Source organism: Papio anubis, chromosome 8 (genome assembly GCF_008728515.1).
Source record: "Papio anubis isolate 15944 chromosome 8, Panubis1.0, whole genome shotgun sequence".
NCBI lineage: Eukaryota > Metazoa > Chordata > Mammalia > Primates > Cercopithecidae > Papio > Papio anubis.
The window spans coordinates 43,015,437-43,038,165 of record NC_044983.1 but is presented as its reverse complement, the minus strand read 5'-3'; the positions used below and the strand labels follow the sequence as shown (position 1 = coordinate 43,038,165).

Genomic DNA, 22,729 nt, shown 5'->3' with positions numbered 1-22,729 from the left:
ACTACCTCTATTTAATTGCAGAATATTTCCATATCCCAAAGTAGACCCCATCCCCATTAGCAGTCACTCCCATTTCCTCTCTTCTCAGACCCTGGCAGCCCATCTGCTGTCTCCATAGATTTGCCTGGTCTGGACATTTCACAATAAGGGAGTCACAAGGCATGAGACCTTTTGTGTCTGTTTTTTTTTTGGACTTAGCATCATGTTTTTGAGGTCCATCCATGTTGTAGCATGCTCCTTTTAGTTAGTTCACTTTGGATGTAATAAAAACCTATTTTATGGCCCATTTCATGTCTTCTCTTAAAAAATGTTTCCTTCCTTTCCTTCCAGTTCTACTTCTCTGTTTGCATTGGGGTGATGTTTCAGGACAACGACCAGCTTGGTTTAATTGTATCCCTTTCAATTTTATTATTGATGCTATATCCCATATTCTTCTGACCTAAGCATATAAATTCCTCCTTTTTTCCCTCCTTAATTAAATCACTGAAGATTCATGACTGCTTAGCTGCTAATGAAAATGAAGAAACTAAAGCTTAGAAGTATAATATTGCTCAGTTTACTGTATTTCTACACATTCCTTTATTATTCTAATGAGAAAATAAGTCTTTGCAAATGAAAGATTCAACTTTTCAACTTCTGATTTTCCTCATTGTTCTTGTGCAAAATATACATTATCAAAATTATTTTAAGCAGATTAAGTTATTAAGATAAAGACTCTTTGTATAAGAATCAATTAATGTGTTCAAAGTAAAGCAACCAAATATATAAGGAAGTGAAGAAACAGTTGAAGCCTTAGAGAGTTATAAATTCTAATAATGACATGTGTGACTTGGGACTAGGACTTTAGATTTAAAAAATATATTTCCTTTAAAATAAAAATAAGTCACGATCTCTATTAATCTTTGATTAGACTCACTAGTAAAAATGATTGTCAGTTTATAGTAACAACAAAGGCACTCAGAAATAAGTGATTAAACAAAAATCAGAAAAACAGACTTCATCTTCCTAAAATGTAACCAATCCAAAGAAAATGTTTTGTAGAGCTTACTTTACCTTCTAAAATGCTCTACGTTTAAAATAAAAAAATTGCAATCCGGATGCTTAGAATGCATTATTTTAGCAGAAGACTTTACAAAGAGATACTTCACAATAGGTAAATATTGGTCAAAAAAACCCCAGTCTTAAAGGACAGTAAAGTTTAATTTAGACTTAAAATCCTAGTGGGAGGTAACATTTGGCAGAAAGAAAACAAACTATAGGGAAAACACAAAACACACTTCTAAACTGATGAAGGGCTTGAAGTAACAGCATGCTGCTCAGGTAGAAAGTGTCTACTGCTGCTGCTCTGAGCAGTCCTGGTCTCAAGATTCGCATTCTCTCTCTCTCTCTCTCTTTTCTTTTTTTTGAGATGGAGTCTTGCTCTTTCACCCAGGCTGGAGCGCAATGGCATGATCTTGGCTCACTGCAACCTCCGCCTCCTGGTCCAAGTGATTCGCCTACCTCAGCCTCCCGAGTAGCTGGGATTACGGGTGCACACCACTACATGGCACGCCTGCCTGGCCAGAAACTCCTGACCTCAGGTGATCTGCCTCTCGGCCTCCCAAAGTGCTGGGATTACAGGTGTGAGCCACTGCGCCCGGCCCAGCACTCTCTCTTAAGTGATACTTTATTTTCCTTTCAGACACTCTCGTGAAGTCACAGGAACAATTTTATTTTTCAAAATCATGAAAGAATTCTTAAAAATGTCCTTTGAAGCAGGGTTTCTAAGCATAGCAATTAAAGAGATTCTGGACCTCAAACCCCAAGGGAAGTGTGTGGCTTTTTAAAAGGGTGGCCTTTTTGAAGAAGGAAAATCAAAGGAAGTAAATTACTATTGAAGTTTCTTACCCAAGGAGAGCTCTTACCACTACATATTTCCTGTTGAAGGAGCCTCTGAAATGATTCTCCAATAAATAACCCAGCCCAGTAAACTCATGTGGAATGATTCTTAAGGGTTCCCTCTCCAGCACTTTGGTGTATCCCAGTTTCACTCAGCTAGATGGAACGTGATGGGCTCTGTGGGAGACTGAAGACCCCAGCATCCTGCCTAGTCACAGCTGGGCTGGCTGGTGGACCCTGGGCCAGTCACCCTACCTCTGTCTCAGGCCCTCTTCTGTAAGACCGGGTAGACGCTGAGCCTCCTCCTCTGTAACTGACTTTTGTGAAGACTAAAAGGAAAAGGGAAAGTGCAATGCATACAACTTTTTTTCTGTGAAAAATTCATAATGAACACTCACACTCTTGCCATCCGTGATAAAGTGCTTTCACTGAATGCCCATGTTCACTTTCCCTTAAATTAGTGAGGACACCGAGGGTCTGTGTCCACAGGCACATGGCTAGTGTGGTTGTCACCTGCACCGCACACAGACCCTGGCACCAAATGGGTCGCCACCCTTACTGCTGTAATTGAGCTCCAATAATTATGAAGTATAAAAATACACATTTAAATCTTGCTGACAAAAGTTCTAAGATTAACCCAAGAAAACACCTAATGTGCATCCCACAAATAAAAACTGTTTGCTTATCATGTGTCAGAAATTCTGCTATCTACAGAAAATATAATGGTAAATGAGAAACAGCACCTGCCCTGAGGGAGCCTACCAACCACCAGGCAAGTGTGAAATATGGTGGCTGGGCACGCAACTGACACACCTTCACTGACTGTCTACGTGTAGACACCCTACAAGGAACAGTTGTACTGATGATGAAGCCATCATAGGTCCATTAGACTCAGAGACCAGTGGCCCAGAGCATGGCACAGGCCACCACTGGAGGGGATGGAGGCAGGCGGGCACATGGCGCAGGCAGCACTGGAGTGGGGAAAGGTGGGCACCTGGCACAGGCCAGCGCTGGAGGGGATGGGAAAGGTGGGCACCTGGCACAGGCCAGCACTGGAGGGGGTGGGGGAAGGTAGGCACGTGGCACAGGCCAGCACTGGACAGCAGCCCTTGTATGATGCATCTATGATGCACTGGAGGACTCCTCATATGAATGTCATGATGTTCTCATATTATTCATCAAAAAAAGGGGCACACTCAAACCTATACCAGTGACATCACTCACTGACATTAAAACATGCGTCTGTGTTGGGCCACAGGCCAGCAGACATCCCACACAGTCCTAGGCACAGGCACCAGAGTGAGCTGCAAGCTTACCTCCATGGTGCTGGTGGAGAGGAGAGGGCATCCTGGTGGTGGTTGCAGCACGAGGCAAGTGAGGCAGTGCTGGGCCCTTAATGAGGGTACAGCATGAGACTGGCCTGTGAGGGAAAAGGGGCTTAAATAAAGCCCAGGAAACTAGTGCACAGGCTAGCAGGGCAGTGGACTGGGAATCCCACTGGGGGCTACAAAGGAACTTTCTATCCTGACTCGGATTGGTTAATTTCTGAGCATGCTGACTGAGCTTGGCTTCTGATATAAAGCTTATCACCACTTAATCTGCTGCCATAAAAATGGAAGTTCGTGTTTAGACAATAGCTTCTCATTGGCTCATTCTCTGAAATGCACTTCCTCCCCTCACCTTTTCATGGAAGCTGACCAGGGCAGCAGTCCTCGCCTTGTCCTCACTCCGCAGGGGATGAAATGGCTATGTGAGCCTGGGAGCTTGCCCTCCCTTTCCATTTTAGCCCTTAGCCCATGCCTTTCCCATTCTCTCCAGAGCTCCTACATCCTACCCCACCCTCTGCACCCCCTCCAAGGTGGGTGCTCTGAGCCTCCGCTCCCTGTGTGGGTGCTTGCCAGGTGGTGCCACATCACCAGCTATCCTTCTGAGTCTCCCCTTGGCTCCTACACTGCTCTAAGTGTAGAGGAAGCGAGCTGTTTTGTGCTCCTGGCATGTGCCACAGCTCCTGAGAGCTCCCTATGTATCACTTCTCTGTTCTCCTTCCTTCAACTGTGGGAAAAGTTTCCAGCCTTGTGGCCCTATCCCAATCTCTCCCTCAATTTCCCATCTATTGTAGGTACAGGAGTAAAGATAGTCTTACTTCATTTTTGTGTTTATGACCTCTTCTCTTCTTCACTCAGAAACTCATATTGAACCTCATTTCTCCAGAACCAATGCAAAATCCCTAATAATAGGATTTAGGCTTTATCTTGCAGACTTTATACCTCAGTATATTCTGGTTTGGGATAAATCCCCCAAATCTTGCACACAGCTCAGTGCCATGGCAACTAGCTGGGAGCATAGTACAAATAGGGACTAAGTAATATTTACTGAATAAGTGAGTGAATTATCTTATTTATTTATTTATTTTTTTGAGGTGAAGGTCTCACTATGTTGCCCTGGCTGGTCTCAAACTCCTGAGCTCAAGCGATCTGCCCATCTTTGCCTCCCAAAGTGCTAAGTTACAGGCATGAGCCACTGCACCCAGTCATAATCTCTCTTGAATAAACCCTCTTACTTCCCCTTTTGCATCTCTCTCTCTCTAAATCCTATATTTGTATTCACAGATAACATCTCACCAATTTAGAGACACTTTTCTTTCTGCTAGATCAAGATGTTTAAAGCTTTTGTTCTCATTTCTTTCATGAAACCTTCTGGGATCAGTCAGCTAAGGTCTAGTTATTTCAATCATCAACTACTCTAATACTTCTACCTGTCCTGTTTTGGGTTGAAAGGGACACAATTCAAGGTCAAAGACCATGTCAGTTGCTTTCTTTGTCATTTTCAACACCCAGACAGCACCCTCTGTAGACACTGAGTATTGACAAAATGCTCTTCAGTAAGAGCTTCTCCAGTACATTGCTGTAAAACGGCCCTTCAAGCGGCCTACAGAAAATAGTACCTATAAATTAATAATGTATTTTGGACTCAGTGGTTGTTTTAACAAGTTGGGAAATAAATATCAGATTTTTGAACTGAAAGAGTTCTCCTTTCCCCACTCTCCCCAAAAGAATTTGTTAGCTATAGTTTCTATACCTATGATAGGTTAACATATTTCAGGGAATTTCTTTTCTTTTTCTCAGTATTGCCCTGGCAAATACAAATAAAAGCATATAATAAACAGCAATAAAAAAATAAAGTTCACACACAGAATTATGACACCAAAGCCCTGTGACTTCTCAGCTTGTTTGGCCTACTAAAGTGCTGCACAGGCTACTTGGGAGGACAGAGGTCAGTGGTGGGCGGGGAGGTGGCTGGAGGGTGGCCCTTAGCAGAGAGTCACTGAGGAATAGCAGGAGTGCCCTGGAGAGGAAGGAAGCACAGGCTGTGCTGCATGTTCTGCGGTGAGCATATATCAGACTGGCACTGTTGTGAAAACTGTACAGTTTCTAAACCGAAGCTCGGGTTGTTTTTCTGACTCTTCTTCCTCTGACCAGTCGACATAGACACTCAAATCCAAAAAATTAGTCTGTCAGAGAAACAAAAGCTATGCTGCTGTTTTTCTGCGAGCCTCTGGACTAAAGTCTCCTGCAACACAGTCACTCAACAGCAGGTAGGGCTGAGTGATGTTTCATCACCAGAACTGTGGATCAGATGAAATTTAGATCTGGTAGGCCAGATCTAAGAGGCTCTGTGACTTAGCCCAAATATACAACTATCTTCCAATTGGGAAAAGGTTATTTTCTGTATTAGATACTGAAATTATAAAATTAATCATTTTAGCTTGAATTTGGGGAAGTATATTTTGTTAGGTTTATGAGAAGTGTATTTTGTTAAAGTTTACGACAGTTGCTATGAAACACAATAATTTGGGGGAAAAAAAAGAGAGACAATGTTGTGTTTACTGGGCCACGGATGGATGATGTCACTAATAAGCAATTATAACATCCCGCATTCCAAAACGATTTAATAATTTGTTTTGAAGAAATATAGCTTCCAAAAGAACAAGAAAACAATCTAAACATTTATTTGGATGTTTTGCATGGCAAAATATAATTAAATATATAAAATAATTAATCCGTATCTAAAAAAGCATCAAATACTAGTCACCAACTTTAACAAGGAAGGAGGTTCAAAAGTTTATCAGTAAATGAATTTGTTGGAATACTCAATGCATTTCCCATGGAGAAAACATTTCCCATGTAAATGTTATAGATGGTTAGGCTTCTAGTGCCAACCACAAAAACTAGATTAAATGTTAGGTACATGTATGGCTATAAAGAAGAATGGTGAAAGAACAGGACCTTTAGAGAGACAAAGATTCCCAGGTCCTGTCTGGCTGCGTCCTTCCCCAGCAGTATTTCCGTAAGATGCTGCGTCCTGCAGTCTCCAGCCAGAACAGCTGCCTCTGGCCTGGAGCACAGCTGGAACATCCTGTGGTGGGAGCCCCCTCATGTCCTTGCCAGGCTTGGGTGGGTGGCAGCCGAGTGAAAGAGCCCTCCCCTCTAAATGGCCCTGATGGTTACCATAACTACACTTAGTCTTCAGATGCTTGTGAGTCTGAAATGTTTACAATGAATATTTTTTTCTTTTTGAGACAGAGTGTCGCTCTGTCACCCAGGCTGGAGTGCAGTGGTGCAATCTCAGCTCACTGCAACCTCTGCCTCTAGGGTTCAAGCAATTCTCGTGCCTCAGCCTAAGTAGCTGGGACTACAGGCATGTGCCACTATGCCCAGCTAATTTTTTATTTTTATTTTTAGTAGAGACAGGGTTTTGCCATGTTGGCTAGGCTGGTCTCAAACTCCTGGCCTTAAGTGATCAGCCTGCCTCGGCTTCCCAAAGTGTTGGGAGCCACTGCGCCTGGCCTATAATGAATATTCTAATGAGGACTAAAATGAGGTTCAGTCTTAATAAGGGTAAGACTCATGTGACCCAACCAAGCTTTTCTCGTATCTAGACATGCTTTTCAAATATCTGGATGAATCGCATTCCCCAAACACATAATGCAATTAAATTATAATACAGCTGCCTGTTTAAAACAAGAGGAAGTATTTATTATAAAATATAGCTGGCCGGGCATGGAACCTCACGCCTGTAATCCCAGCACTTTGGGAGGCTGAGGTGGGTGGATCACCTGAGATCAGGAGTTTGAGACTAGCCTGACCAACATGGTGAAATCCCATCTCTACTAAATACAAAAAATTAGCCGGGTGTGGTGGCAGGCGCCTGTAATCCCAGCTACTTGGGAGGCTGAGGTAGGAGAATTGCTTGAATCTGGGAGGCGGAGGTTGCAGTGAGCCAAGATGGCACCATTGCACTCCAGCCTGGGTAACAAGAGCGAAACTCTGTCTCCAAAACAAACAAACAAACACACAACAAACCAAAAACCAAACCAAACCAAAACAAAAAAACACAAAACATAGCTATACAGATCAATAAAAATGTGCTCTTATCTACTCAGGGCTTACAGGGGATATGTCTCCCAGGAAAACAAGCTCTTGGGCAGACCTGTCACTCAGCAGTATGGTATGCCAGGACTCAAAGTCAAGGCCTGTAGGAGAGCTAAATGCTTACTGAGGTCAGTCAAGGAAATGCTCACTAAACACTCACCATTTAGAATGGCCATAGCCAGAGTGGTCATGATGCAAACTACCAAGGATACTATCAATAAATGCTCCAAAAGCAGAATATCATACACTCAGAATGGGACTTTTTCCCCCTCCAATACAGTTATAGCTCAGATGTTCTATAATTAAACAAAACATCAACAAGAGAGCTAAAATAACACACTACTTAAAGAAAGAGATGTAATAAGATTGAGAAAAACCCCAATTCACTATATGACTGGGTAGTTCCATTAAAAATGTTTCTTTTTTTTTTTCCCCCTAATTCATAGATTAGAATGATTACTGGAGCTGTAACAGGCACAGATAGGCCAGATCTTTGTAACACTCCACCTCTGCCTATCAAAAACAACATTTTAGGGCGAGGTGCCATGAAACCTGGCAGAGAACAATGCTTGCTTATTTTGGAAAGTGCAAAGACATGACAACTTAAGAATTTTGCTTAAAGCTCACAAAATGTTTTTTCACTAAATTAGGTTTTCATTTATACTTACCACCCAAAGATGCTTTATTGTTATAGTGAAGAAAACACACAAAAGACAAATCTTCATAATTGAAACACATATATAACATTTTAATCTTCTTTTAATAAAATTATGAATCATGAAACCTGCCTAATTCTTTTTGTTCTCAATTACAATTCTTCCCCTAAAGATACTTTATAGGTTCCACTCAACTTCTGGCCTTGTTTTATGGGCAAACTCTAGGATCCTGGTTTACTGCCTTTAAAAATAAAATTAGAGACAAAAGACTAATAAAAAGAACCAACAATTGTAGCAAACTGGATGCCATTCTGGCATGTTCTCACCTTCCTCTGGTGGCTTTCTGTAGAACCTTCATTCCCACCAGGCTGCAAGACTTCCCTTCCAACTGTCTTGCCTTCGACATGGTGAACTCTAAGTGCACTTCACCGAACATTCCACAGGCATCTTGTACCAGAAGGCAGGGTCTGTAAAAAACCATTCACATTTGTTCTTTGAGGAGGCAGTTTGGATTAATGCAGAGATCAAGATTTCCCTCTTCTTCTTCATTAGAAAGCCACTATATACTGCTATGACTGGCCAATATAATTTAAATAAATTAAAGAAAAACCAAGGGGAAAAAAAAAAAAAAAGAAATTCACTGTAGTCATCTTCCTAAATGGGTGAGTCAGGATAAAAAAAAAGTTGAATTCAAGACATTCTTTCTGTATGTGTGCATGCAGGTGTTTGAACCACCATCCACAGGCATGAAACTAAAACCTAAGCCAAATATGGCTGAAAAGTACATCAAGATGACCATTCTCTTAAACCAAATATATTACCTAGAAACAGAGTGTCCTTTTCCCATTTTTACCCTGTTTCCCATGAAAGAAATATTTGTTTTGTGTGGATGCTCAATACTGAGAAAAGCTGCAGGATAACATTACGGTGAGAACAACAATATGAGGCTTTCTCTGAGACAGTACACATTTAGAGACATGCATACCCCAGCAGGATAAAACCTGGTGTTCCAGCTTGCAGCAACACAGCCATAATGGACAGCCAGGGACATGATGGGATTCCCCCTAGTTTTTAAGTTTAGATGGTGTTATTAATGAAAGCCTATTTATGACTGAATTTCCAATCCTTTCGTTTTATAACTGAAGTAAATGAAATTTATCAAAAAATGACACATTCTCAGAAAACATTTCATGGAGGCTGAAGAAATTATAGTCAGTAAATAACATCACAAAATAGACATAAAAACTATTCTAAAGATAAGAATGTGAAAAAAATACATGTTGGAGGAGAACAGATGAAGTCAGGAGCCTTAAGTGCTGCCTTGGCAAGAGGGTCAAGAACTGTAGACTCCTTGATGAAGTCTCCCAGGCCCACAGGGCCAGCTGGTTTGCAAGAGAAGCAAAAATATATCCTGTCTGAAAAATAGCACCTTTACTTGGATTGCTAGTTCACCATGGAGTAAAGGCCAAACAAAGATGTGCTCAAATAAAAATCAAACACTCAGAAACAAACCATCATGTGGGAACAGTCAAAAGAAGTAACATTAGACCTGCTGGGGACTTGAGATATTAGAATTAATGGATAGAAAATATAGAATAACTGTTTTAAAGAGGTAAAAAGTCCCCAAAATATGAATAGGAGACAAGAAACTCATAAAATGACTTGATAGATTTGAAGAAGGATGAAATCACACTTTCAAAAAGGAAAGCTACATTTACTGAAATAAAAATATTCATTGAGTAGGTGTAACAAATGGCTATATGCATCTGAAGAGTGTATATATGAGATCTGAGGTATAAATCTGAATAAATTACTCAGAATATAGCTTGAGAAGTGAGAGGAAAAAAACATGAGAGAAGGTGCAGAAATACAGAGGACAGTGAGAAGGTCTAACATGTCTAATAGGAATTTCAGTAAAACAAGACAGAGGAGGGGAAGCAATAATATGTAGATTTATAGTGACTGAGAATTTTTCCCACCTGATCTAAGATACAGGAAGAAAAACAAATACCAAGTAAACTGGCCACAGTGGCTCACACCTATAATCCCAGCACTTTGGTAGGTTGAGGTGGGAGGATTACTTGAACTGAGGGGCTCAAGACCAGCCTTGACAATGTAGTGAGATCTTGTCTCTAGGAAAAATTTTAAAAAAAGTTAGCTGGGTGTGATGGCGCACACCCATAGTCCCAACTACTTTAGGGGCTGAGGTGGGAGGATCACTTCAGCCCAGGAAGTTGAAGCTTAAGTGAGCTGTGATCATGTCACTGCACTCCAGCCTGGGCAACACAGTAAGACCCTGTCTCAAAAACAAAAACAAATCGGGGGAAAAAACCCCAAACAAATACCAAGCAGTACAACTAAATGGAAATCCAACTAATAAACTCACCATAATGAAACTAGAGAATACCAAAGACTATGAGCTGTTAAAAGCAAGAAGCACACAAATAAGATTTTCAAAGCACACACAGTGAGATTTAGAAGACAGTACATCTGCAAAAGAATACAAATTTGACTTAAATCAACCTTCTAAAGAACAATGAATGAAGCCAGAAGACAGTGGAATATTTTCAGAATTCTGAAAGCCATCTCAGAAGTGTATCAGCAAAACTCCTTTCAAGAATGATGGTAAAATAAGGACATTTGAATTTTTTAATTTTTATTTATTTATTTTTTTGAGATGGAGTCTCGCTCTGCTGCCCAGGCTGGGGTGCAGTGGAGCGATCTCGGCTCACTGCAACCTCCATCTCCTGTGTTAAAGTGATTCTCTTGCCTCAGCCTCCTGAGTAGCTGTGATTACAGGAGCCCACCACCACACCTGGTTAATTTTTGTATTTTTAGTAGAGATGGGGTTTCTCCATGTTGGGCAGGCTGGTCTCGAATTCCTGGCCTCAAGTGATCTGCCTGCCTCGGCCTCCCAAAGTGTTGGGATTACAGGTGTGAGCCACCACGCCTGGCCTGGGACATTTTTAGACAAAGAAAAACTAGGAGCATTTTCTACCTACAGAACCTGACGTATTTACTATTTTACTAATTACTAAAAAGATTTCTAGACCAGGTGCAGTGGTTGACACCTATAATCCCAGCACTTTGGGAGGCTGAGGTGGGAGGATCACTTGAGCCCAGAAGTTCGAGATCAGCCTGGGCAACAAAGTGAGACCCTGTCTCTACAATAAATAAAAACATTAGCTGGGTATGGTGGCACATGGTTGTGGTCTCAGCCACTCAGAAGGCTGAGGCGGGAGGATCCCTTGAGCTCAAGAGTTTGAGGGTTGCAGTGAGTTACGATTGTGCCACTGTACTCCAGCCTGGGAGGCAGAGTGAGATCCTGTCTCAAAAAACAAATAAAATGATTTCTAAATTATGTACTTTAGGAATAAGGAAATTATCGTGGAATAAAGGCCTGAGACACAAGAAGGACTAATAAGCAAAAATACAAACAACCCAGAATAAACACAGGATAGAATAACAACACAATCAATAATATTAAAGCTGTAGAGCTGAAAAACTGAAAATGGATAGCAATGAAATCAAACAGGCAGTGACTGGAGCTCAAATGTTCCCAAGTCCTCATATCACTCTAAGCCTGGAGTTAAGATATTAACTTAACAATAGTATATGCGGTACAATTTCAAGGATAATCACCAAAGACCAGAAACAGGGAATATACCTCCTAATCACTAGAGGAAATAAATGGAATGAGAAATATAGGAAAACAAACAAAAAGGAAAACACAAAGAAAAAACATTAAATCGCCAATAAAATATAAAGTGATATGTGAAAGGATAAAGTCCTTGCATATTAGAAATGGAACAAACATGATTTAAACATGTCAAAGACAGAACTTGTCATGTTGTTTGAAGGAAGAAAAAATGTCTTCCAATAAACTGGTGACAGAAAACCTTCCAAAGCACAGAAAAGTTCAAAGTAAAAGGACAGAAAAAAATGTTTCTGGCAAATATTAACCAAAAGAAAGCTGAAAAGGTGGTTTTGATGGTAAGCAAAATAGATTTTAAGAAAGTATTACTGGCTGGGCATGGTGGCTCATGCCTGTAATCCCAGCACTTTGGGAGGCCGAGGCAGGCGGATGACGAGGTCAGGAGATCGAGACCATCCTGGCTAACATGGTGAAACCCCGTCTCTACTAAAAATACAAAAAATTAGCTGGGGATGGTGGTGGGCCCCTGTAGTCCCAGCTACTCGGGAGGCTGAGGCAGGAGAATGGCGTGAACCCGGGAGGCAGAGCTTGCAGTGAGCCGAGATCGCACCACTGCACTCCAACATGGGCAAGAGCAACACTCTGTCTCAAAAAAAAAAAAAAAAGAAAGTATTATTAAGGATAGAGAGGTCACTAATATAGATAAGAAGGTTTAATTCACCAGGAAGACATACAATTATAAACTTTTATGCTCTTACTAGCCTCAAAATACATTAAGCATAAATTAATAAAACTACACAGAGAAATGAAAAAATCCACCATCACTGTGGAAGATTTTAACACATCTCTGCCAATTATTGGTAAGTCAACAGATGAAAAAGTTAGTAAAAAATGAGAAAATTTGCATATACCTAACTAGTTTGATTTGTTGGATAAACAATTAGAAAAACTGCCCGTAATTAGAAAAAATGCATTTTCAAGCACACATGGAAGATTTATAAGAGGTGACAAGAGGCTGGATGAGGTGGCTCAGATCCGTAAGCTCAGCACTTTGGGAGGCTGAGTTGGGAGGACTGCTCAAAGCCAGGCTTCAAGACCAGCCTGGTCAACAAAGCGAGATGTTATCTCTATAAAAAATAAAATAGGCCGGGCGCAGTGGCTCACGCCTGTAATCCCAGCACTTTGGGAGGCCAAGGTGGGCGGATGATGAGGTCAGGAGATTGAGACCATCCTGGCTAATGCGGTGAAACCCCATCTCTACTAAAAATACAAAAAATTAGCTAGGCATGGCGGCGGGTGCCTGTAGTCCCAGCTACTTGGGAGGCTGAGGCAGAAGAATGGCATGAACCCGGGAGGCGGAGCTTGCAGTGAGCCAAGACTGCGCCACTGCACTCCAGCCTCGGGGACAGAGCGAGACTCCGTCTCAAAAACAAACAAACAAACAAACAAATAAATAAGCAAGCTGGGCACAGTGGTGGTGCCTATAGTCCCAGCTACTCAGGAGGCTGAGGCAGGAAGACAGTCTAAGCCAAGTAGTTGGGAGCTGCAGTAAGCTATGATCTGGTCAGTGTACCCCAGCAGGGGTGACACAGATTCTCTCCCTTTCTCTCTAATTAATTCTCACTACACACTTGGCCATAAAGCAAGTCACAGTTAATTTCAAAGTATCTTATCATATAGAACACACTCTTTGCCTAAAATACAATTAAATGAGAAACCAAGAAAGAAATATATATTTTAAAAGTCTTCTTACATTTGGAAATTTCACATTTTTTTCAACTCACAAGTCAAACAGGAACTCACAGAGAAAAGAGACAATAATTTGACCTAGTTGATAATAAAAATACCACATGTCAAATTTATTGGCTTTAATATAATAAAACAATTTCTTTTCTGATATACATTTATTTACTTATTTTTTTGGAGAGACAGGGTCTCATTATGTTGTCCAGGCTGTTCTCAAATTCTTGGCCTCAACCAATCCTCCCACCCTGGCTCCCAAAGCTCTGGGATTACAGCCACATGCCACCACACCTGGCTCCCTATATTCATTTTAAAATTAGTTTTTTATGTACTTATCACAAAATCAACCCTAAACCTCAGTCAATTACCAAGATCTTCTCTTAGGATGCTGAACCTCACAGGTATTCTACTCTGAAGAGCTCTTCTGGATCCTTCTACTGTGCTTCAATCTGAATGGGTCAGCATCTATACCTGGGCACAATATCATCCTGGGATCTCTTGGCACAAAATCTGCAGGTTCCCCTTTGCTGCTCTGCTATGTTGGAGCTGCTATTTCCTACACCCGTATCTTTTAATTGACTTCTTCAATTAGTAGTTCCTGTCTTCCAGTTTTCTGAAAAAAGAGTGTGAGGTAAAAATTTTAAAACCATTCATAAAGTTGTTGGTAATCGATCCACAAACTTTATGGGCAGTTTGGCTGGGTATGGATTTCTAGATGAGAACTAATTTTTCCATTCACAGTCCAATCATGCTTTGTTTCCCTCCCTTCTCTCCACGTCTGAGGTCTTTTTTAGTTTACAGTATGCTACCTGAGAGCAGGTATAAAAGTATACATTTTGATGTTGAATTTATAACGTCTCTTTTTTGTCTACACACCATTTAAAGTCCTCCTTACCTCCTAGTTAACTCCTCACATGACTTGCTTCTCCGTTCCATATCTAAATAGAGAAGTCCAAGGGGACTTCCTTGGCGACCAGGACATGGAAGGGAACTGGAGGTAGGACCAGGCTGCATTTCCTAGGAGTCTCCAGGCTCTCCTGTTAAAGAACAACCCATGGTGGCCCCTGACCCTCCACATGTGATTACGTTAAGGCCTAGTCGTCTCCTATTGATACCCCTAAGACTTTGCTTTAAATGTTATTTTATTTTATTTATTTATTCTTTTGAGATAGAGTCTCACTTTGTTGCCAGGCTGGAGTGCAGTGGTGTAACCTCGACTCACTGCAACCTCTGTCTCCTGAATTCAAGCAATTCTCCTGCCTCAGCCTCCTGAGTAGCTGGGACTTTAGGCGTAGGCCACCACGTCCGACTAATTTTTGTATTTTTAGGAGAGACGGGGTTTCACCATGTTGGCCAAGATGGTCTCGATCTCTTGGCCTCGTGATCCATCCGCCTTGGCCTCCCAAAGTGCTGGGATTACAGACGTGAGCCACTGCGCCTGGCCTACATGTTATTTTTTTAACCTATACAAAAGTCAAGACAAATACAAAAATCCCCACAGATCCAAATACAAAGTTTCTATATTTCTGATTGTGCTGAAAAGGGAGAGGTGTGGAATTGGCTACTACCTTTGTCTTTAAGTTTGCCCTGACATTTTCCTTGTCTCAAATAACAAGGAAGGGTGCTTCTGTCTATTCTTTTGCCCTAGAGACGAGTTATTACTCTTCTCCTGGTATTCACACCCATCACACACACTCTCCCACTCTGTTCTGCTCACACAGCTGCAGCTCAGAGGCAGGCTGGCTCAGGCCCGAGGTGGAGTCATCACCCCACTGGTTCAACTGGATTGGAACTGTGGCATTCCACAGACTGCCCAGACCAGCGTCAGCTTATCAGCAGCCTGTGTTGAATTCCACCTACTTGTCAATGCTTTCTGCCCAGTGAAACGCTATTTCCTAAAATCAATGCTAGTGTGACAGGTCTGAGCAGCATAGTGTCCCCATGATTTACTTGCTTTTCCTGAACTACCACGTATTTACCATAAATTTTATCATATTCAATGGAACACAAGTGGCTTCCCAGGGGGGCAGCATTATGTTAACAACTCTGGATCTTGCAAAAGTTGCTTATCTGTATGAGCTTGATTTTACTCATTTTTAAGACAAAATAAGAGAATCTAATTCAGAGGACTGTTGTGAACATTAAAGTCATTCACATGATACAGTAATTTAGGGCATGGTAGAGTGACTGGTAGATAAATCTTTTCTTGGTGGGGTACTTAGATCAATTTTTATAATAAAATTTTGTAAGTTTCTCCATATAGCTCTTGTACATGTTTTGTTAGATCTACGCCTAGACTGTCTATGGGTTTGTGTTCTATTTTAAATGGTGTTTTGTTTGTTGTTGTGTGTTGCTGGTGTGTGATCAATATACAATGGCCTTGAATATTGAACTTTTGTAATCCATCATCTTTACTAAACTTTATTACTATTTATAATCCTTTTAAATGTACTTTTATGCAATCATTTCATAATTCCAATTTTGCTTCTTATTTTGTTTTATGGCTGCCTTTTAGGACCTTCAGGGCAATGCTGAAGAGATGCCAGTGACTGGGCATCCTTATTTTGTTCCAACTGTAAAGAAAAAGTCTTCAACGTTTTACAGTCACTAATGTTTGCTTTTATTGTTGGTTGTTGTTCATTTTTGTTTTTTTGTAGATGTCCTTCATCCAGTTAGGGATTCCTAGTTTGCTAAGGAATTTTTTTTAAAAATCATGAATGGGTGTTGGATCTTATCAAATGCATTATCTGTATTAATTGAAAGAACTGTTTTCCCCCTTTAACATGTTAATGTGGCAAATGACAATTACAAATTCTTTCTGAGTATTAAAGTAGTTTTTCAGTCTTGATGTAAAGCCAAGATCCTATTTGCTATGTCTTATTTAGAATTTTTGTCTCTAGGTCCATTAATGATATTGGTCTTTAATTTTATTTTTCATACTACATTTGGTATCAAGATCATTTACATCAGCTTCACAGAACAAGTTGATTACCTTTTCTTCTGAAAATTTTTGATAAAAATTCTAAGTCTAAGACTCAATCTGTATTTTGACAGTTAGAAATAATTAGGTAATAAAATCATTTAGTTTAGTGTTTTCTTTCCTGAGAAGATTCAAAACTACCAGCTCAACATCTCTAATGATAATTGGACTTTTGAATTTTTAAATTTTTTTCTTAAGGTATTTTGGTAATGTATTTTTCCAGGGATTTTTCCATCTTGTCTATTTTCAAACTTAATGGCATAAAGATGCTACAGTAATCTTACATTTTTTCAAGTTTTATTAATATTACTAAAAAATATGTAATGTTTCATGAATTTGCATGTCATCCTTGCCCAGAGGCCATGCTAATCTTCTCTGTATGTTTCCAATTACAGTATATGTGCTGCCAAAGTGAGCACATCTATGTTTCCAATCCCTGATGGGACTGCTATCCCTAATTTTCCTTTTTACTATTATTTATCTTCTCTTTATCAATTTTACCATAGGATTATCATTTCTCGCTTTTGTTTAGTCACTGTTTATGTCATTAATTTATACTCATATTTATAATCTTTTTATCCATTTTCTTTGGACTTATTCTATCGTTCCTTTCCTATTTCTCATGTTGGAGGCTTAGCTCATTAATTTGCAGCCTTTCTCTCAAGCTATCCTCCTACTTCAGCCTCCTGAGTAGCTAGGACTACAGGCACATGCTACCATGCCTGGTTTTTTTTTTTCCCTCTTGAAGAGGCGGGGTCTTGCTATGCTGCCTGGGCTGGTCTCAAACTTCTGGCCTCTAGCAATCCTCCTGCCTTGGACTCTCAAAATGCTGGGATTATCGACATGAGCCACTGTGTCCAGTCCTTTCTTCTTTTTGTTTATTTTTATTTATTTATTTGAGACTGAGTCTCCCTCTGTTGCCCAGGCTGGAGTGCAATGGCATGATCTCGGGTCACTGCAACCTCTGCCTCCCAGGTTCAAGTGATTCTTGTGCCTCAGCCTCCCAAGTAGCTGGGACTACAGGCGTGCACCACCACACCAGGCTAATTTTTGTATTTTTAATAGAGACGGGGTTTCACCATGTTGGCCATGCTCATCTCGAACTCCTGACCTCAGGTCATCTGCCTGCCTTTGCCTCCCAAAGTGTTGGGATTACATGTGTGAGCCACCGCGCCTGGCCCCTTTCTTGTTTTTAAAGTTGAGCTAATTTGACTAAAATTTATTCTAAATATCAAGTCAATGACATCACATAAATTTTAATATTTAGTATTTTTACTTTTCATTAGTTGTAGATATTTTAAAATTGTCATTATTTCTTTTCTGACCCAATAGGAAGTATTTTTCAAATTTTATAGGGATTTTTAAGTATATGTTTTTGTTATTAACTCCTACTGCATTCGTTGTATGTTGCTATGCACATTACTCCCACAAATTTGAAGCTTAAAATACAAACATTAATTTTTTTTCATAGTGTATGTGGGTTAGTGCCACATCGTATTCTATTTGCATTCTTCTCCTCAAAAGGCCCTTAGGAGCTAGGCTATTATTATCCCTATTTAGCACATAGAAGACTGAAGATCAGAAAGGTTTACTATCTTGCCCAAAAACCTTACAACATTAAATAAGCAAACTAACAATAAAATGAAATGAATATATAAGCATATTTGATATAAATATCTCTTTAAATTTACAAAAGTGGGGAAATACCAGCCTAATTTCCAGAGCTAAACCTCCATTAGAATTCAAGTGCAGATGAAATTGATTTATATACCACTGTAGTCAGCAATAAGGAATAGACCATCATTCTAAAGCACTGTGTTCTAAGAGAACTCTCTGCAAGTATGGAATAAACGTTCTATGTCTATGTTGTCTAATGTGGTAGCTACTAGCCATATGTGGCTACTGAGCACTTGAGATGTGGCTAATGTGACTGAGGAACTACATTTTTAATTTTATTTAATTTTAATTAGTTTAAATATAAATAATCACATGTGGCTAGTAGCCACCCTATTGGACAGCACAGTTTAAAGGCCTACAGAACTAGAAGAAGAAAAAACTATGAATACTTAAAAATTGGTTAATCAACCTTTCAAACACAGTAATTAAAAAGTGATGAATTTTTAAAGTGACTAGGGAAACCATGGCATAAATAAATAAGAGGTTATTTCAAATAACCTTCAATTTAAAGCTTTTCCAAATTATGTTTTTAAAAAAAATGCACAAAATTTATGTGTCATCAAACACTAATACTGTCAAAGTATTAATAGGTGTTTCTCAAAAATTAGCACTAACACCAAAATGTTGTTAGCAGTATTTTTTCTAAAATGTATTTTAACATATCAAAACCATACATAAATTACTACTGTGTTCAATCTCCTTGATAATATGATCTTTTATACCCAAGAATGCCAGGAAATACCTGAGTGGTCACCTGATGCAGAAAAACAGGATTTTAGGTCCTCCCACTGTGTATCAGCAGTATTTAGCAAGTGATATGTGGAAGAATGTATCGCCTATTTTAAGATAACTAGTCTTAACATTTCCACAAATACGTATGACATTATTTAATTTGTAGTGGCTATAAGATATTTATATAGTACAAACTAATTTCTCATGGTTCTGTGACTGAAGGAAATTTTATATAAAAATTAGGGTTCTGTAGCTAATAATTAGGTCTAGTCCAAACAAGTAAAAAGCTAGAATACTTCAAAATGAAGGTGAACAACTGCCGTCTTTGGTTTCTATAAAAATGAAAAGGCGAGCTAAGATAAAATAATTCATGTTCAATCCTACTAACCTAACCTCAGGAATTAAAGGCCAGAAAGTAAGTATGGTGTAAGCAATTTAATTTCTTTCAGCATTTTGAAGATATATCCCAGTGCCTTCTGGCCTCCATTGTTTCTGATGAGAAGTCAGCTGGACTGTCACTGGGGTTCCCTTATATTAATATATGATGAATCATGTTTCTTTTGTCATTTTCAAGATTTTCTCTTTATCTCTGGTTTTCAACATTTTGACTTTGAGGTGTCTAGGTGTATGTAATACATTACACATTTTAACTTATTAAAATTTTGCATCAAATTTGATAAGTGCTCAGCCATTATTTCTTCAAATATTTTCTGCATCATCCTCTCTCTGGCACTCTCATTACACACATTTTGGTGCACTTAATCATGTCCAACATTTTTACGAGGTTCTCTTTCATTTTCTCCATTCTTTTCTCTCTTTCAGATTACATAATCTTAATTTCTCTCTCTTTTTTTTTTGGAGACAGGGTCTCACTCTGTCACCCAGGCTGGAGTGCAGTGGCACAATCTTGGCTTACTGCAGCCTCGACCTCCCGGGCTCAAGTGATCCTCCCACTCCAGCCTCCCAAGTCCACCATACTCAGCTAATTTTTTGGTGTGTTTTTTGTAGAGATGGGGTTTTTCCATGTCGCCCAGGCTGTTCTCAAACTCCTGAGCTGAAGTGATCCACCAGCCTTGGCCTCCCAAAATGCTGGGATTACAGGCGTGAGCTACCATGACCTGCCTCATTATCTTAATTTCAAGTCCACGAATTCTTTGCTCTGCCGTCTCAAATCTATTATTGAGCCCCTATGGTGAATTTTTCACTTTGGTGGTTGTTCTTTTCAACACCAGAATTTCTATTTGGTTCTTTTCATAGTTTATATCTTTTTATTGATGCTCTATTTGATTAGACATTGTTAATATTAACATACATTCCTTTAATTCTTTAGATATGGTTTCCTTTAGTTCTTTGAACATAGTTATAATGGCTGGTTTGAAATCTTCATCGGCTAAATCAAACATCTGGACCTCCCCAAATGCAGTTTCTATTGCCTTTCCCACCTCCCCCAACTAGTCTTCTGGGCTTGCCTCTCTAGCACGAAGCCTCCAACCTACGGGTGAGCTGGAGTGGGACAATCAGGTCTGTAATCTTGGCCTGACTCATTTGGTGGGTGATGAGAAATGTTGAAGGCTGGCCATGAAGGGTGAAATGTACCCTACACTGGGAGCTGGGGGAAGAGGGGACCATCTTCATGACTGGACTCCCTGGAGTAGAGCCCCAGGTTAGTTTCCATAAAATGAGTTTGGATGGTGGGGGAGTGGGTTGTGGCTCACAGACCATAGACTTGCCGTTCTCACTTAGATTTAGTAGTTATTTTTGATTCCATTCATGGAATGTTTCTCCATTTGCTGTATGCCCTGAGGATAATTTCTAGAGATTTTAAATGCTTGTCTTTCATAATTTTCTCCAGCTAAATGTTTGTTGGAGAGAGAATCCACTGTGTCCTCATTCTGCTATTTTGAAAGTTGGTCTTCTGTTTCTTCGATTTATTCCCACCGGAAATAAAGATTCTCTAGATGATTAGCATGTGTCGTGTGAGAAAACAAAATGGGTCTTTTGCCCTTATTTGTAAGTCTTGAGAGTATTTGGAAACTATCCATTCTGAATTTGTAGACTTAAGTGTGAGTTGTTATTTCTTGAGACATCTTGATTTGTTTGAACACAAGAAATGAGCCAAGTACAAAATTGCCAAGCCAGATAATGGAAGTACAACACACGCAGTGAGGCATGAAGGGCTGCACAGCCATGAAATAAGTGTCACAAGATCCTTGATAACAAAAGCACTTGGGGGTTTGTCATTGTGCTCCAAAACAGTGCCTTGGCCTTCTTAGGGTTTCTAGTAAATCAGTGATCCATTCATTCATGTGCTAAATACAACAGGACTGCCTACTGGATAGACCCTCTGTGAGGTGCTAGGTACAGGATAGTGGGCAAACAGTCCCTGCTGTCTGTGCTCCTTGGCAAGAGAGACCAATCACACACAAATGTGCAACCACAGATTGTGTGAGTGCTAGAAAGGAAATAAAGAGTGCTGTGAGAGATAGCACTGGGGTGGTAGGATGGTCTAGTCAGGGTCGTCAGGGAAGGCTTCTTAAAGGAAGGTGATCTTTAAGCTGAGCCTAAACAGAGAGAAGCAACGAGTCATGCAAAGGCTGAGAGAACACTGAAAATAGAGAGCATAGCATGTATGAAACCCTAGGATGGGAAAGAGGTTTTCCACAGCTGAGACACTGGAAGGAGGCTAGAAGATAATAAGAAAGACAAGATAGGTGTCTTAGTCCATTTGAGCTGCTCTAACAAAAATACCACAGACTGGGGGGGGTCATAAACAATAGAAATGTATTGCTCACAGTTCTGGAGGCTGGGAAGTCCCAGATGAAAGCACCAGCAGGTTTGACATCTGGCAAGGGCCTGCTGCCTCATAGACGGCTGTCTTTTCCAAGCAACCTCCTATGGTGGAAGGGTTAATGACTCTCTCGGGCCTCTTTTATAAGGATGTTAATCCCAAAGGTCCCACCCCCTAATATCTTGGGGGTGAAGATTTCAACATATGAATTTTGGGGGAGATGCAAACATTCAGACCATAGCAATAGGAGAAAGCAGGGATAAGAGGAAAGACTATTTGTTGCATTATTCTTACTTTAAAATTAAACTTATATTTAGGAAAAAATTAAAAATTTGATAAAAATTATTTTCTCTAACGGCATTGGTGAGGGAAAGGGTTTTGTGAGGAGTTCGCTTGAAGAGAGAACTCTTAGACAGTCTCTTTAGACCCAGTGGGAGTCCACCGCCCTAATCAATGACAAATGCCTGAGAGGAAGGAGTGAAGGTGCAAAGTAGTGCTCATTGGCTAGCATGTTTTCTTTTGTTTATATAGTGTTAACGTTTTCAGAAACTAGTAACTAAAATTAAGAACCAGAAGACTTTACATAAAATTCAACTTTCTAGTTATCTTGAGAAACTTGCAACCCTGGTACTGGCTGCCTCAGGATGAGACATGGGCTTCCAAGTCCATCCTGGTGCCCTCCCCTCCATGCCTGGTCCCAGTCCTCAGATGCTGCCACCCTCTTTGTCTCTTTCGCTTCTGTCAGCATGTGAGAACACATTCAAGAAACATTTCAAGGTAGAGACCGGAGAGCATAGTTGTGGGTAAGGGATGCGGGACAGAGCGCCTGCGCTGGCCTGAGGTTCGGAGGAGGTGAGTGGGTGTGAAGAGTGTAGAGTAGCCTCGGCATCAGGCATAGGATGGGCCTCATTTCAGAGAACATGGAGCTGTGGAAGAACCCAGAGGCTGCTCAAGTGACTTGAGGCAGGATGCAAGTGAGAACGGGGCTGATTAACACAGAACTGGAAAGGGCAAACTGCTCTATGGAGAATGTGACTCAAAACAGGAAGGCAGGAACATTGGGATCCCAGCTCTGCCGCTATCGACAAGGCACAGAAGCTCTCTGGGCTGAGAGTCCTTTTATAACATAAGGGGATACTCTCTAGAAGTCCTTTCAGTTATATTTGTTTAAGGAATGTTAAATAGATA

At 40.3% G+C, this 22,729-nt stretch overlaps 1 protein-coding gene and 1 non-coding gene across 15 annotated transcripts in view; both read right to left on the bottom strand.

Moving 5' to 3' along the window:
* The window catches only part of SPIDR (scaffold protein involved in DNA repair), a 481,415-nt gene that overhangs the window by 57,367 nt on the left and 401,319 nt on the right, over window positions 1–22,729 (bottom strand). For 12 of the 14 annotated variants that reach the window (XM_031669954.1, XM_031669957.1, XM_031669958.1 and 9 more), the window contains one exon: window positions 8,293–8,433. In XM_031669954.1, the coding sequence (XP_031525814.1) occupies window positions 8,293–8,433 (141 nt within the window). Of the gene's footprint in view, window positions 1–8,292; window positions 8,434–13,835; window positions 13,922–21,545; window positions 21,818–22,729 lie in introns of those variants that run through there. The other 2 variants (XM_031669961.1, XM_021942294.2) reach the window with 2 other exon arrangements.
* On the bottom strand, window positions 16,657–16,763 carry LOC116268810. The gene has a single exon (XR_004175960.1). It is a non-coding gene; the product is annotated as a U6 spliceosomal RNA (small nuclear RNA).